Raw genomic sequence first — 14725 nt, 5'->3', positions numbered from 1 at the left:
TGCCGCAATAAACATACGTGTGCATGTGTCTTTATAGTAACCTGATTTATAATCCTTTGGGTATATTCCCAGTGATGGGATCTCTGGGTCAATTGGTATTTCTAGTTCTAGATCCTTGAAGAATCACCACACTGTCTTCCACAATGGTTGAACTAGTTTACACTCCCACCAACAGTATAAAAGTGTTCCTATTTCTCCACATCTTCTCCAGCACCTGTTATTTCCTGACTTTTTAATCATCGCCATTCTAACTGGTGTGAGATGGTATCTCATTGTGGTTTTGATTTGCATTTCTCTGATGGCCAGTGATGATGAGCAGTTTTTCATGTATCTTTTGGCTGCATAAATGTCTTCTTTTGAGAAATGTCTGTTCATATCCTTTGCCCACTTTTTGATGGAGTTGTTTGATTTTTTCTTGTAAATTTGTTTGAGTTCTTTGTAGATTCTGGATATTAGCCCTTTGTCAGATGTGCAGATTGTAAAACTTTTCTCCCATTCTGTAGGTTGCCTGTTCACTCTGATGGTAGTTTCTTTCGCTGTGCAGAAGCTCTTTAGTTTAATTAGATCCCATTTGTCTATTTTGGCTTTTCCTGCCATTACTTTTGGTGTTTTAGTCATGAGGTCCTTGCCCATGCCTGTGTCCTGAATGGTATTGCCTGGGTTTTCTTGTAGGGTTTTTAAGGTTTTAGGTCTAACATTTAAGTCTTTAATCAATCTTGAATTAATTTTTGTATAAGGTGTAAGGAAGGGATCCAATTTCAGCTTTCTACATCTGGCTAGCCAGTTTTCTCAGCACCATTTATTAAATAAGGAATCCTTTCCCCATTTCTTGTTTTTGTCAGGTTTGACAAAGAGCAGATGGTTATAGATATGTGGTAGTATTTCTGAGGGCTCTGTTCTGTTCCATTGGTCTATATATCTGTTTTGGTACCAGTACTATGCTGTTTTGGTTACTGTAGCCTTGTAGTATAGTTTGAAGTCAGGTAGCATGATGCCTCCAGCTTTGTTCTTTTGGCTTAGGATTGTCTTGGCAATGCAGGCTCTTTTTTTGGTTCCACATGAACTTTAAAGTAGTCTTTTCCAATTCTGTGAAGAAAGTCATTGGTATCTCGATGGGGATGGCATTGAATCTATAAATTACCTTGGTCTGTATGGCCATTTTCATGATATTGATTCTTCCTATCCATGAGCATGGAATATTCTTCCATTTGTTTGTGTCCTCTTTTATTTCATTGAGCAGTGGTTTGTAGTTCTCCTTGAAGAGGTCCTTCACATCCCTTGTAAGTTGGATTCCTAGGTATTTTATTCTCTTTGAAGCAATTGTGAATGGGAGTTCACTCATGATTTGGCTCTCTGTCTGTTATTGGTGTATAAGAATGCTTGTGATTTTTGCACATTGATTTTGTATCCTGAGACTTTGCTGAAGTTGCTTATCAGCTTAAGGAGATTTTGGGCTGAGATGATGGGGTTTTCTAAATATACAATCATATCATCTGCAAACAGGGACAATTTGACTTCCTTTTTTCCTAATTGAATACCCTTTATTTCTTTCTCCTGCCTGATTGCCCTGGCCAGAACTTCCAATATGATGTTGAATAGGAGTGGTGAGAGAGGGCATCCCTATCTTGTGCCAGTTTTCAAAGGGAATGCTTCCAGTTTTTGCCCATTCAGTATGATATTGGCTGTGGGTTTGTCATAAATAGCTCTTACTATTTTGAGATATGTTCCATCAATACCTAGTTTATTGAGAGTTTTTAGAATGAAGGGCTGTTGAATTTTTCAAAGGCCTTTTCTGTGTCTATTAAGATAATCATGTGGTTTTTGTCTTTGGTTCTGTTTATATGATGGACTACGTTTATTGATTTGCATATGTTGAACCAGCCTTGCATCCCAGGGATGAAGCCAACTGGATCTTGGTGGTTAAGCTTTTTGATGTGCTTCTGGATTTGGTTTGCCAGTATTTTATTAAGGATTTTGCATCAATGTTCATCAGGGATATTGGTCTAAAATTCTCTCTTTTTTTTTCTTTGTTGTGTCTCTGCCAGGCTTTGGTATCAGGATGATGTTGGCCTCATAAAATGAGTTAGGGAGGATTCCCTCTTTTACTATTTATTGGAGTAGTTTCAGAAGAAATGGTACCAGCACCCCTTTGTACCTCTGGTAGAATTTGGGTATGAATCCATCTGGTCCTGGACTTTTTTTGGTTGGTAGACTATTAATTATTGCCTCAATTTCAGAGCCTGTTATTGGTCTATTCAGGAATTCAACTTCTTCCTGATTTAGTCTTGGGAGGGTGTATGTGTCCAGGAATTTATCCATTTCTTCTAGATTTTCTAGTTTATTTGCATAGAGGTGTTTATAGTATTCTCTGGTGGCAGTTTGTATTTCTGTGGGATCGGTGGTGATATCCCCTTTATCATTTTTTTATTGCGTCTATTTGATTCTTCTCTCTTTTCTTCTTTATTAGTCTTGCTGCTGCCTCGCAATTCTATCTCGCACTGCTGTACTAGCAGTGAGCAAGGCTCCATGGGCGTGAGACCCACCGAGCCTTGCATTGGATATAATCTCCTGGTGTTCCATTTGCTAAGACCATTGGAAAAGCGCAGTATTAGGGCGGGAGTGTCCCGATTTTCCAGGTACAATCTGTCATAGCTTCCCATGGCCAGGAAAGGGAATTCCCAGACCCCTTGTGCTTCCTGGGTGAGGTGATGCCCCGCCCTGCTTTGGCTCACACTCCATGGGCTGCACCCACTGTCCAACCAGTCCCAGTGAGATGAACCTGGTACCTCAGCTGGAAATACAGAAGTCACCTGTCTTCTGTGTTGCTCACGCTGGGAGCTGTAGACTGCAGCTGTTCCTATTCAGCCATCTTGGAATGATCCTGTTGAATACCAGCTTAATTTAATAGTATACAAAACCCAGCCATTTACAGCTCTGTTGCCCCCTTTATGCTATTATCACAAATTACATCTTTATACATTGTATACTCCTTAACGTAGATTTATCATTGTTGTTTTATGCATTTTTTCCTTTAAATTAGATAGTAAAAAGAGTTAAAAAAAACGTAAAACTCAATATTACTTGCTTTCGTAGCTACCTGTATAGTTTACCAGTGTTCTTGTTTTTTTGTATAGCTTGGGTTACAGTGAGTGCCTTTTCAGTTTTTCTAAAGAACGCCCTTTGGCATTTCTTGAAGGGCAATTCTACTAGTGATCAGCTCCCTCAGTTTTTGTTTATCTGGGAATGTCTTGTTTTCGCTTTCATTCTTTGAAGTATAGTGTTGCTGGACATAGAGTTCTGGATATGTGTTGACAGATGTTTTTCTTTTTCTTTCAGCAATTTAAATATCACATTTCACTGCCTTCTAGCCTCTGTGGGTTCTTAAGAGAAATCAGCTGTTAGTCTTATTGTTTTTTTTTGTATGTAAAAAGTCAATTTTCCTGCTTTCAAGATTTTCTCTTTGTTTTTTGGCAATTTGACTATAATGTGTCTGATTGTGGATATCTTTTAGTTTATTCTATTTGGAGTTCATTGCACTTCTTGGATGTTTAGATTCATATTTTTTACCAAATGTATGAAGTTTTTTAGCCATCATTTTTTCAAATACTCTTTCTGTTTTTCCTCTCTTTCCTCTCACTTTGGAAGCCCCGTTATGTGTATATTAGTATGTTAGGATATAGGCTGTATATTAGAGTGTAGGCTCTATTACTGTATATAGTAGAGTATAGGCGGCTGTCCTCACAGCCTCTGCTGATCTGGGATGTGGAGGATGGTAGGCAGCCACTTTAAAATGTCACAGTATCCTCTTACTACAAAGCATCAGTTCTTTTCTTCACCAAGTCTTCCTCTCTGGTTATTGTAACAATTTGCTAGATTCCAGAGTTCTGCAAAAGTTTATTCTGACAGTTTTTGCCAGCTCAATAGTTGCTTTTGAGGAGGGATGTAAGTCTGGAGTACTCTTAATTTTGGTGCCCAATAGTATCCATTCTGAGATTAAAAAATAAAAATAGCTATGATATAATTCTACTTGAAAGGTAGAAATTTTCCGAAGAGAGAAGAAATAGAAACTGATCAGACAGAAAAAAAAAAAAAACAGAAGAAACATTTTCTAGAAACCAAGTTTCTATAGAGGTAAAAGTATCCATTCAAGCCTATAGGAATCATGGTATTACCACATCTAAAACAGTTTTATGTCATTCATATGACAAACAGTTAAATGTATCATCACACCTGACTAGTAACTTGTTGTAACAAACGCCTAATATAACTCCAATGGTTTTAAAACCTAACTCAGAATCACCTGCTGAGGTTTTCAAATACAAATTTCTGCACCTCCATCCAAAGATGTGCTATGTGAAGAGAGCCCTGGAATCTATATTTTTATTATGCTTCCTAAGTAAGTATTACGATCATCCAGGTTTGAGAGGGACTGCCTTAAAAGTAAATGAATGGCTGGTGTGAGTAACTTTTTCAAAGAAGTAAATAAAGACTGACCTGATTAGCTTACTTTCAACAGAAAACACTCAGAAATGTGTCTCAGTTCCCTATATCAAACTCTACCCTCTCCTAGCCTAGAATCTAAGAAACATCTAAGAGAAAAAGTGAGGGGAATCAAAGTTATTCATTTTGACACTGAATAAATTATTTTAATACCATCATATGTAACTCTGGGAACCATAACATTTTTTAAAATCAGACTTGTTTTGTCCTAAACTTATTGTAAAATGTAACCTGACTAAACAATTTATTTTTGTAGAAAAATGATTATAAATTGCTAACAATAATTAAGTACTTATGTGCAAAGCACCCAAGTGCTTTACACATGTGTTATTACTTAATCCTTGTAACAATCTGATAACATAACCAATTTTATCTTCGTTTTACAGATGAGGAAACTGAGGCACACAGTGATTAATTAACCAAGGTCACAGAATAAGTGTCAAGAGCCAAAATACGAATACATGCCAAAGTATATGCTGTACATCATTATAATAAACTCCCTTCCCAAACATGTCATTTGTTAAAAAAGAACTTCATGTTGTAAGTGAGTGCTCATCTCACTGGATATTTTCAAACTTCCTACTCTCCTTTCACAAGTCCCTTTTGAACTCCACTAATTCTGTAGCCACTAGCCACATGTGGCTATTAAACACTTGAAATGTGTCATCTGGATTCAGATGTTCTGGAAGCATAAAATATACACCAGCATTCCAAAACTTAGTGAAGAAAAGAATATAAACTATCACAATAATTTTTATGTGGATAACATGTTGAAGATTCTGGATATATTAGCCCTTTGTCATATGAGTAGATGGCAAAAATTTTCTCCCATTCTGTAGGTTGCCTGTTCACTCTGATGGTAGTTTCTTTTGCTGTGCAGAAGATCTTTAGTTTAATTAGATCCCATTTGTCAATTTTGGCTTTTGTTGCCATTGCTTTTGGTGTTTTAGACATGAAGTCCTTGCCCATGCCTATGTCCTGAATGGTATTGCCTAGGTTTTATTCTAGGGTTTTTATGGTTTTAGGTCCAATATCCAGAATCTACAAAGAACTCAAACAAATTTACAAGAAAAAAACAAACAACCCCATCAAAAAGTGGGTGAAGGATATGAACAGACACTTCTCAAAAGAAGACATTTATGCAGCCAAAAGACACATGAAAAAATGCTCATCATCACTGACCATCAGAGAAATGCAAATCAAAACCACAATGAGTTACCATCTCACACCAGTTAGAATGGCGTTAATTAAAAAGCCAGGAAATAACAGGTGCTGGAGAGGATGTGGAGAAATAGGAACACTTTTACACTGTTGGTGGGAGTGTAAACTAGTTCACCCATTGTGGAAGACAGTGTGGCCATTCCTCAAGGATCTAGAACTAGAAATACCATTTGACCCAGCCATCCCATTACTGGGTATATACCCAGAGGATTATAAATCATGTTACTGTAAAGACACATGCACACGTGTGTTTATTGCAGCACTATTCACAATAGCAAAGACTTGGAACCAACCTAAATGTCCATCAGTGATAGACTGGATTAAGAAAATGTGGCACATATACACCATGGAATACTATGCAGTCATAAAAAAGGATGAGTTCATGTCCTTTGTAGGGACATGGATGAAGCTGGAAACCATCATTCTCAGCAAACTATCGCAAGGACAAAAAAAAACCAAACACTGCATGTTCTCATTCATAGGTGGGAATTGAACAATGAGAACACTTGGACACAGGAAGGGAAACATCACACACTGGGGCCTATTGTGGGGTGGGGGGAGGGGGGAGGGATAGCATTAGGAGATACATCTAATGTAAATGACGAGTTAATGGGTGCACCATACCAACATGGCACATGTATACATATGCAATGAACCTGCATGTTGTGCACATGTACCCTAGAACTTAAAGTATAATTTAAAATCATGTTCAAATGAAAATATTTTGATATATTGGTAAAATATATTTTTTAAATTAAGTTCACTTGGCATTCTTTAACTTTTTATAAAATGTTCCTACTAGAAAATTTAAACTACCTGGCTCACATTATTTCTATTGGATCGCACTGCTGTAGAATTTCTTCAGTGTCCTTTCTACGATTTTTTACCATTTCCATCTGGCCCCAAATTAGGCTTTTTCTACTTGTATACTTCTGTGAACCCTACAATATGCGTCTATTTAAAGGAAGTTATAAACTATGCTTTGGTTTTAACACTGGTTGTCTGTGATGAAAAACTATTCCATATATACCATCCTTCCTTAATTTTTCTCCATACCTACTTGCAAAGAGTCAATAAATAATGAAAGAAAAAAGGAGAGACAGTGCAAAAAAGCCATTTGATGATAACTCCAATAATTTACCCCCTAGTAGTGAATGAAACTTAAAGAAACAGAGAAGGTGTATAATTACATGTATCACCACATCACTCTAAAATCTGCATGCCAAGTTACCCATAGCATGGCTAAATGTACATTTACCCATGAAATTAGTGATAACAGATTCATTTTGTAAAAGTTTGTTGTGACTCTTGTAACATTTTCATTTTAAATATGACTGAAATATTCTAGCCTCTTTCTTTAATAGTGCAAAAGGCATTATTAGAAAAATACAGGAAAGGCAGAAGTACCAAGATAAGTGCCACATCTTTTAGAATAGATGTCCTTTTGTCCTCAAAAGTATGTAATTTCCAAAAGGGAAGTTTGCAAAAAAAAAAAAAATCCCTTGGACTTACTTCCTACACAATTTCAGAGGTAATAAAGACATTACAAGTCAATTCCACTGCCAAACTAATGTCTGAATGTCCTCTACAACATTTCCAAGTGTATGTAATGGGAAACACTTTTTCCCAAGGCTGCTAGTCATTGTCATCGTCATTATCGTTGTCATTATTTTTTCTAATACTGAGCCAAAATGTGTTAACCTGCAGCTTTAACCTATTGGTTCTATTTCTGCCCTCTGCTCTTGGGTCATATAAACCAATCCCATTTGCACTTAAAAGTTCTGCAGTTATTTACAGATAGCTGTTCCCCACCTGGAGAATTCACCGGCTCCCACTCCTGTATACACATGTCTCGTCTCACTGTCTACAAGTACTAAGTGACTTTCCCTCACCCACAGTACTTTAGCAAGTAGCCAAGCAAATGGGAATTAGGACCTCCACTTCTTGTTTAGCTGCAAGTATTCAGCCAGGGATAGGAAACATACCAAACAGCAATTTATCAGCTCCTCCTTATTAATATTGGTCTCCAAAAAACTCTGCTTTCTCTCTCACTTCATTTTAAAGTTTTTTAAAAAAGAAATGTTACTAGTCCAATTCAGGGCCTAGTGGAACCAATGCAGTCATGCAGCATGTACATACAAAATCATGAAGTCCCAGGTTGACTGATCAATGCTTCATTTCCACTTCCATTTGTATTGGGAAAGTAGAGTATGTGCCTCTTTCAAGCATTCTTAACCAGTATTGATTGTTTAACTGGAAGACAACAACAAGGAGTTGGTATCAATCTTCAAGCAGACTCATTAGAAAAAAGAAAAACATTGTCTGGTCAGATTTTTAACACAGGTGAAATGTAACCATAGTAACAAATCCATTCAAATAATCATGAAAAGGAGAATTTTTAAGACTCAATAAAACAGAACTATATGTGAAGAAAAAAAGAAAGTATGACTGATGAAAGGCCTGAAGAAATAGCCTTTAGAACATAGTCTCATTCTCTGTTTGGACTTCTTCCCTATTTTTCTGACCCTTAACTGTTGATCATTTTGTATGAAAACCATCTTTTGTTTGTTTTGTTTGTTTACCAACATGGCACATGTATACATATGTAACGAACCTGCACGTTGTGCACATGTACCCTAAAACTTAAAGTATAATAACAATAAAAAAAGAAAGCATGTTTACATAGGCCTTTTATTGCTGGATCTCTACCCAGCTAATTAGAGCCCAATGGAGAAAGAAACATTGAAAATCATCTTGATTAAGCAGCTTCTCATGATTGAAAGCCTTGCTGAAGGTTTAAGACAAAGGAAGATAGCAAAGGATGGAATGTAATCACCCTTGCCTTCCCTCATCTTTGGCTAGTGGTTTCCTAAAGTACTATTATCTAAATTACTCAAATGATGCTGTGGAAAATGAGTTAGACAAGACTTTTTAAATATAACTAATTTCTCTCTCTCTCTCTCTCTCTCTCATCCATCTCTGTCTGTCTGTCTCTCGCTCTCTCTCTCTCTTTCTCCTGTCTCTTCACAGTGACTGTTTTGAGCCCAGCAGAAAAAGGTAAGATGATGTTGGAAATTGTATTGATCAGGGCCATGTCCTTTTTGTAATCTAAAAGTAAATAACATAAAAGCCTTTAGACCGAGCAATTTTCCCAGAAATACACTTGGGTGAGGAGAAAGTTTAGAATGACGGTTTTCAGGAAGCTTACACAGAGATAGAGAAAAACATTTTCAGTGTCCCCTTTGGCTGTAGGGCAAGAATTGGAAATTATCAGGATTTATGACAGAGAAGGACACAGTTAAGCACTCTGTCTGACATAGTGACCCTAGGCTGTCTCTTTGTTCAACGCTGCTGTCCTAGGTATGTTGCCTTTCTGCCCAGTCCATCTCCTCTTTAAGGCATGGAGTAAAGGCCCCAGAAGAGACCTTAAAGGCTAACTCCTTCACCATCACAGTTCCAGTATATTTATTGTGCTCCTCTCTGCTCCTCACCACCATCTTGGCTTGACCTGCAAAATATACTACCTTTCTAAAGAGATTGTGGCATTTTCCATTTAAAAAGTGTAAGCTAATCATTAGTCTTAATAAACCTTTAGCTTTACATTATTTTATCAGTAATAACTGTGAGTGTTTATGTAGCCACTTTATACAGCCAGTTTTAATTCTCACTTCAGGGGAATTAATTGTTATAATTCGTTAACCTACCTAGCATTCATATTATGCTGTTTTAAAGCTCCAATTTGCTGTTGTTCATTCAACAGAGGCATTGGCTATAGAGGCAAGAGAGCAGAGTGGTTGGAAGGCAGTAGACCATAGTATACAAAAGTGTGAGTTCTGTAGCTAGACTGTCTGAATTCAAATCCTGGCTCTGCTATTTCCTAGTAAATTATTTTACCTCATTGTGTTCATTTTATTCATGTATAGAATAAAAATGATAATACTACCTGTTACATAGAAGTGTCAAGATATAATGAGTAAATGTATGTAGAGCACTTAGAACAGTGGTAAACAGAAGGTACTGGTGAATCAGTACATGTTTCCTACCATTATTACAACATTAGAGCAAGTCTTGAGTTGCCTCTTATTCTTATGCATGACCCTTAAGGTCAGAGATCATCTTCTGAATAAAATATTAAATAATTATATATAAATATTTTCCACAATAAATTTTCAAGACAAATTGAGTAGAGGCTTAGATGATACTGTACCATAATAGGAATAATGGCATAAGCCAGTGAGACTTAACTAGAAACAGACTCATAGTCTAATGACTATCTGGGGTCCCTTCTAATCCTGTGGATCTGTGACAGATCTGGGATGATCTGGAGCTTAGGAATTTAGTAGAGTCCAGGGATGGGGTGATGATTAAGAGATGAATTTAGGAATGAGATGAACATTAGGCATGATCCATCAGATGATTCACATATAATCAAGAATAATGCATTGCCCACAGTTGCTCATCTTCAAATTATATTTTCACAATTCTATGTAATAGGTTTCAAATTATACTGCACTATTAAAGTAAAACGCAATACAGTGTATGACTGCCAGTAAGAACATTATTTGGCTTTGGCAAAAAAACACAAAAAGCAGTGAAATTAAAGCCTCAAATCACATAACCTTTCAGTCTCCAAAGCTTAAGAAAACCATAGTCAAACATACTGCAAAAGTTTTCCCATTTCTTATCTACTTATAATGATTCCTGTACTGGGTTGTAGAGTGTCTCCCTAAAATTCACACCCACCTGGAACTTGTAAATGTGACCTTATTTGGAAAGATGGTCTTTTCAGATATAATCAAGTTAAGATGAGGCCATACTGGATTCAAGTAAGCCCTAATACAGTCATTGGTATCCTTATATGAAGAGGGAAATTTGGATACACAGACACATACAGAGAGAGGACAGCCATACGAAAATGGAGACAGAGTCTGGAGTTATGCTGCCACAAGCCAAGTAACACTATGGATTGCCCGCAACCTTCAGAAACTAGGAAGAGGCAAAGAAGGATACTCCCCTGGGCATTTCGGCAAGAGTATGGCCCTGCCTACACCTTGATTTCAGACTTCTAGCTTCCAGAACTCTGAGAGAATAAATTTCTATTATTTTAAGCCACCCAGCTTGTGGTCATTTATTACCACAGCCCTAGGAAACTAATAGAATTCCTGATAAATTTCACTCTCTAATGCACTGTTAAAAAGCATTATATCAGTAGCAAATAACCAGACTTTGGTGTTAGATCTACCTCGGATCAAGTATTGACTTTGCCACTTAACTATATATGTGATCTTGGGGAACTTAACTTCTCTAAGTTTCACTTTCTTCCTCTGTGATCTTTCATGGTTATTTTGAGCACTAATGAGATTATGTATGTAAGTCTCTTGGTATAGTGCCTGACACATGATAAATACAAAATAATAGTTAATAGTATCATGATTATTATTTTTATTGTTATTAACATTGGAGAGGATCTGAAAGATCTCTCTTCTAAGAAGCATAACATATTTCAGGATTATAATTCCTTATGACTACTTTTGTGAATAGATTGTCAAAATCCATACATTTGTATTTTATAGGGAGAACAATTGAGAACCAAAGAAGTAAAATATATTGACCTAGTTATGCTGATTCTACTGCACAGAAAGGACTAAAGCTCAGGTCGTCTGAATCACAATCCTGAATATTATAGATATATAATATCTGCCTTGGTTTTGCAGGATTCAGATACTCTTTTTTTATTTTTTAATTTTTGTGGATAGATAGTAGGTGTATATATTTAGGAGGTACATGAGATATTTTGATATGGGCATACAATGTGTAATAATCACATCAGGGTAAATGGGATATCCATCACTTCAAACATTCATTATTTCTCTGTATTATAAATATTCCAGTTATACCATTTAGTTATTTTTAAATATACAGTAAAATATTGACTGTTGTCACCCTGTTGTGCCATAAAATACTAGATCTTTTTTAAATATGTGAGTTCATATGTTTTCCCATAGATCATACTTTTAAAAACATGATAATGTATTTATTTTGATTTCATAAATATATTGCATAGATGATTTCATTCAGCATCATACTATCCATATTTTGAAGATCATGACTGGGAAATCTTCCCTGCTCCACCCTTGAAGTAAAAATCTGGGATGATCTGGAGCTTAGGGATTTAGTAGAGTCCAGGGATGAGGTGATGATTAAGAGATAAATTTAGGAATGATATGAACTTTAGGCATGATCCATCAGATGATGCACATATAATTAAAATAATGCATTGCCCACAGTTGCTCTTCTGCAAAAAGGTCCATTAATCATTTTAAACAAAAGTTCAACTAATCTAATAATTAATTTGCATTTTAAATGGTTTGCATACTAAATTTTCTGATTTCATTCATAAAATGGTTGTAATTATTTACCTTTTCAGAAACAGATGTAATTTCTAAATAACAGAACTGTTATGGGTCAACTTGTGTCCTCTCAAAATTCATCTGTTTAAGCCCTTACTTTCAGTACTTCAGAATGTGACTATTTGTATAAGGTCTTTAAAGAGGTAGTTAAGTTAAAATGAGGTCAGCTAGGGTGGGCTGTAATCCAGTCTGATGTCCTTATAGGGAAAGGAAATCTGGACACAGATAGGTACAGAAGGAAGACCATGTGAAGACACAGGGAGAAGATGACTATCTACATGCCAAGGAGAGAGGCCTTCAAAATGGCCAATGCTGCTGACACTTTTATCTTGGACTTCTAACCTCCAGAATTGTGAGACAATAAATTTCTGCCGTTTAGAGACCCAGTCTGTGTTACTTTATTATGGCAGCCCTAGCAAACTGATACAAGAATATTAGGTTTCCATTTGAAAATCCAAAGTGTAGAAATATCTGCTTCTAACAAAAGCAAAAATTGGCAAATGGGATCTAATTAAACTGAAGAGCTTCTGCACAGCAAAAGAAACTATCAACAGAGTAAACAACCTACAGAATGGGAGACAACCTACAGAATGGAAGAAAATTTTTGCAAACTGTGCACTTGAAAAAAGTCTAATATCCAGCAGCTGTAAAGAACTTAAATTTATAAGAGAACATCAAATAATCCCATTGAAAAGTGGGCAAAGGGCATGAACAGACAATTTTCAAAAGAAAACATACATGTGGCCAACAAATGTGAATAAAAGCTCAATATCACTCATCATTACAGAACTGCAAATCAAAACCACAATGAGATACCATCTCAGAATGGCTACTATTAAAAAGTCAAAAAATAATAGATGCTGGTGAGATTGTGGAGAAAAGGGAACACTTACACACTTGGTGGGAGTGCAAATTAGTTCAACAATTGTGGAAGACAGCGTGGTGATTCCTCAAAGACCTAAAAACAGAAATACCATTCGACCCAGCAATCCCATTACTGGGTGTATATTCCCCGAGTAATATAAATCATTTTACCATAAAGACACATGCAGGCAAGTGATCATTGCAGCACTATTCACAATAGCAAAGATGTGGAATCAACCTAAATGCCCATCAATGACAGATTGGATAAAGAAAATCTGGTGCATACACACCATGAAGTACTGTGCAGCTATAGAAAAGAATGAGATCATGTCTTTTGTGGGAACATGGATGGGGCTGGAGGCTATTATCTTTACCGAACAGAAAATACCACATGTTCTCACTTATAAATGGGAGCTAAATGATGAGAACTCATGAACCATGAAGAAGAGAACAACAGACACTGGGTTCTACTTGAGGATGGAGAGTGGGAGGGGGCAGAGGAACAGAAAAAAATAACAATTGGGTACTAAGATTAATAATACCTGGGTGACGAAGTAATGTATACAACAAACCCCTTTGACACAAGTTTACCTATATAAGAAACCTTTACATGTGCCCCTGAACCGAAAATAAAAGTTTAAAAATAAAAGAAAGATCTGCTTTGTGTCAGATTCTCAATTATACTAACCTTAATTTATTGGTAATACATTAAACATCAGGAAGGTGAGAGGGCACTGAGAGTAAAACGTCTGGGCTACAGTATGATCTTTTAGACTCACCTCCAGACTGTATAGGAAATCTTCAGGTTGGTTTTAATTAGTTATCTCAGTGCTCTCAATAATATATTATTTTATATTTATTATTGTAAAATTACTTTATAATTAAGGTATAGAGATCAGATAAAAGCCTCCCTTAGATGCTAACCCACTCCTAAAAGACATTTAAATATAGATATTTTTGTTACAAAAATATTTATTGAAAAGTCAAACAATATAGAAATCTAGAAAATGAAAATTTCCAGTTATCTTCACACTGCCTCCTCTATCACTATTCATAGACAACTGCTATATTTAGTTTTATTTGTATTTGAGATCTTTTTCTTTGCATTCACATAGAAACATATAAGTATAGATATGTATATTTATATAGGCTTGGTTGTTTATTTTAATTGAGTGATACTGTGCATATTTTTCTGAAACTATATTTTTTACTTAATAATATATCATAAATGTATTTCCATGTTACTATATACAAATATATTTCATTTTAAAATGATCTCAGAGTATTTCATAGTATGGGTATACTAGATTTATTTAACCATTTATTATTATTATTATTATTATTATTATTATTATTTCAATAGTTTTGGGGGAGCAGGTGGTGTTGGTTACATGGATAAGTACTTTAGCTGTGATTTCTGAGATTTTGGTGTACCCATCACCCAAACTGTACACTGAACCCAGTGCGTAGCCTTTTATCCCTCACCCCACTCCCATCCTTCCCCTAAATCCCCAAAGTCCATTCTTATGCATTTGCATCCTCATAACTTAGCTCCCACTTATAACTGAAAACATGTGATGTTTGGTTTTCTATTTCTGAGACACTTCACTTAGAATAATGGTCTCCAACTCCATCCAGATAAAATGCCATTATTTTATTCCTTTTAATGGCTAAGTATTATTCCATGATATGTATACACCACATTTTCTTTATCCACTCATTGGTTGATG

General features: G+C 36.0%; 1 protein-coding gene across 2 annotated transcripts in view; it reads left to right on the top strand.

The window, feature by feature from the left end:
* Positions 1 to 14725, top strand: part of ZDHHC15 (zDHHC palmitoyltransferase 15) — a 156746-nt gene that overhangs the window by 6102 nt on the left and 135919 nt on the right. Inside the window, exon 2 of one of the 2 annotated variants that reach the window (XM_019018810.4) lies at positions 8752 to 8778. The exons of the other annotated variant lie outside the window; for it this stretch is intronic. Within the exon in view, the coding sequence (XP_018874355.1) occupies positions 8752 to 8778 (27 nt within the window). The remainder of the gene's footprint in view (positions 1 to 8751; positions 8779 to 14725) is intronic. 2 annotated transcript variants of the gene reach the window in all.

The sequence above is a fragment of the Gorilla gorilla genome, chromosome X (assembly GCF_029281585.2).
Source record: "Gorilla gorilla gorilla isolate KB3781 chromosome X, NHGRI_mGorGor1-v2.1_pri, whole genome shotgun sequence".
Lineage (NCBI taxonomy): Eukaryota > Metazoa > Chordata > Mammalia > Primates > Hominidae > Gorilla > Gorilla gorilla.
This window is presented reverse-complemented; position numbering and strand designations above follow the sequence as displayed.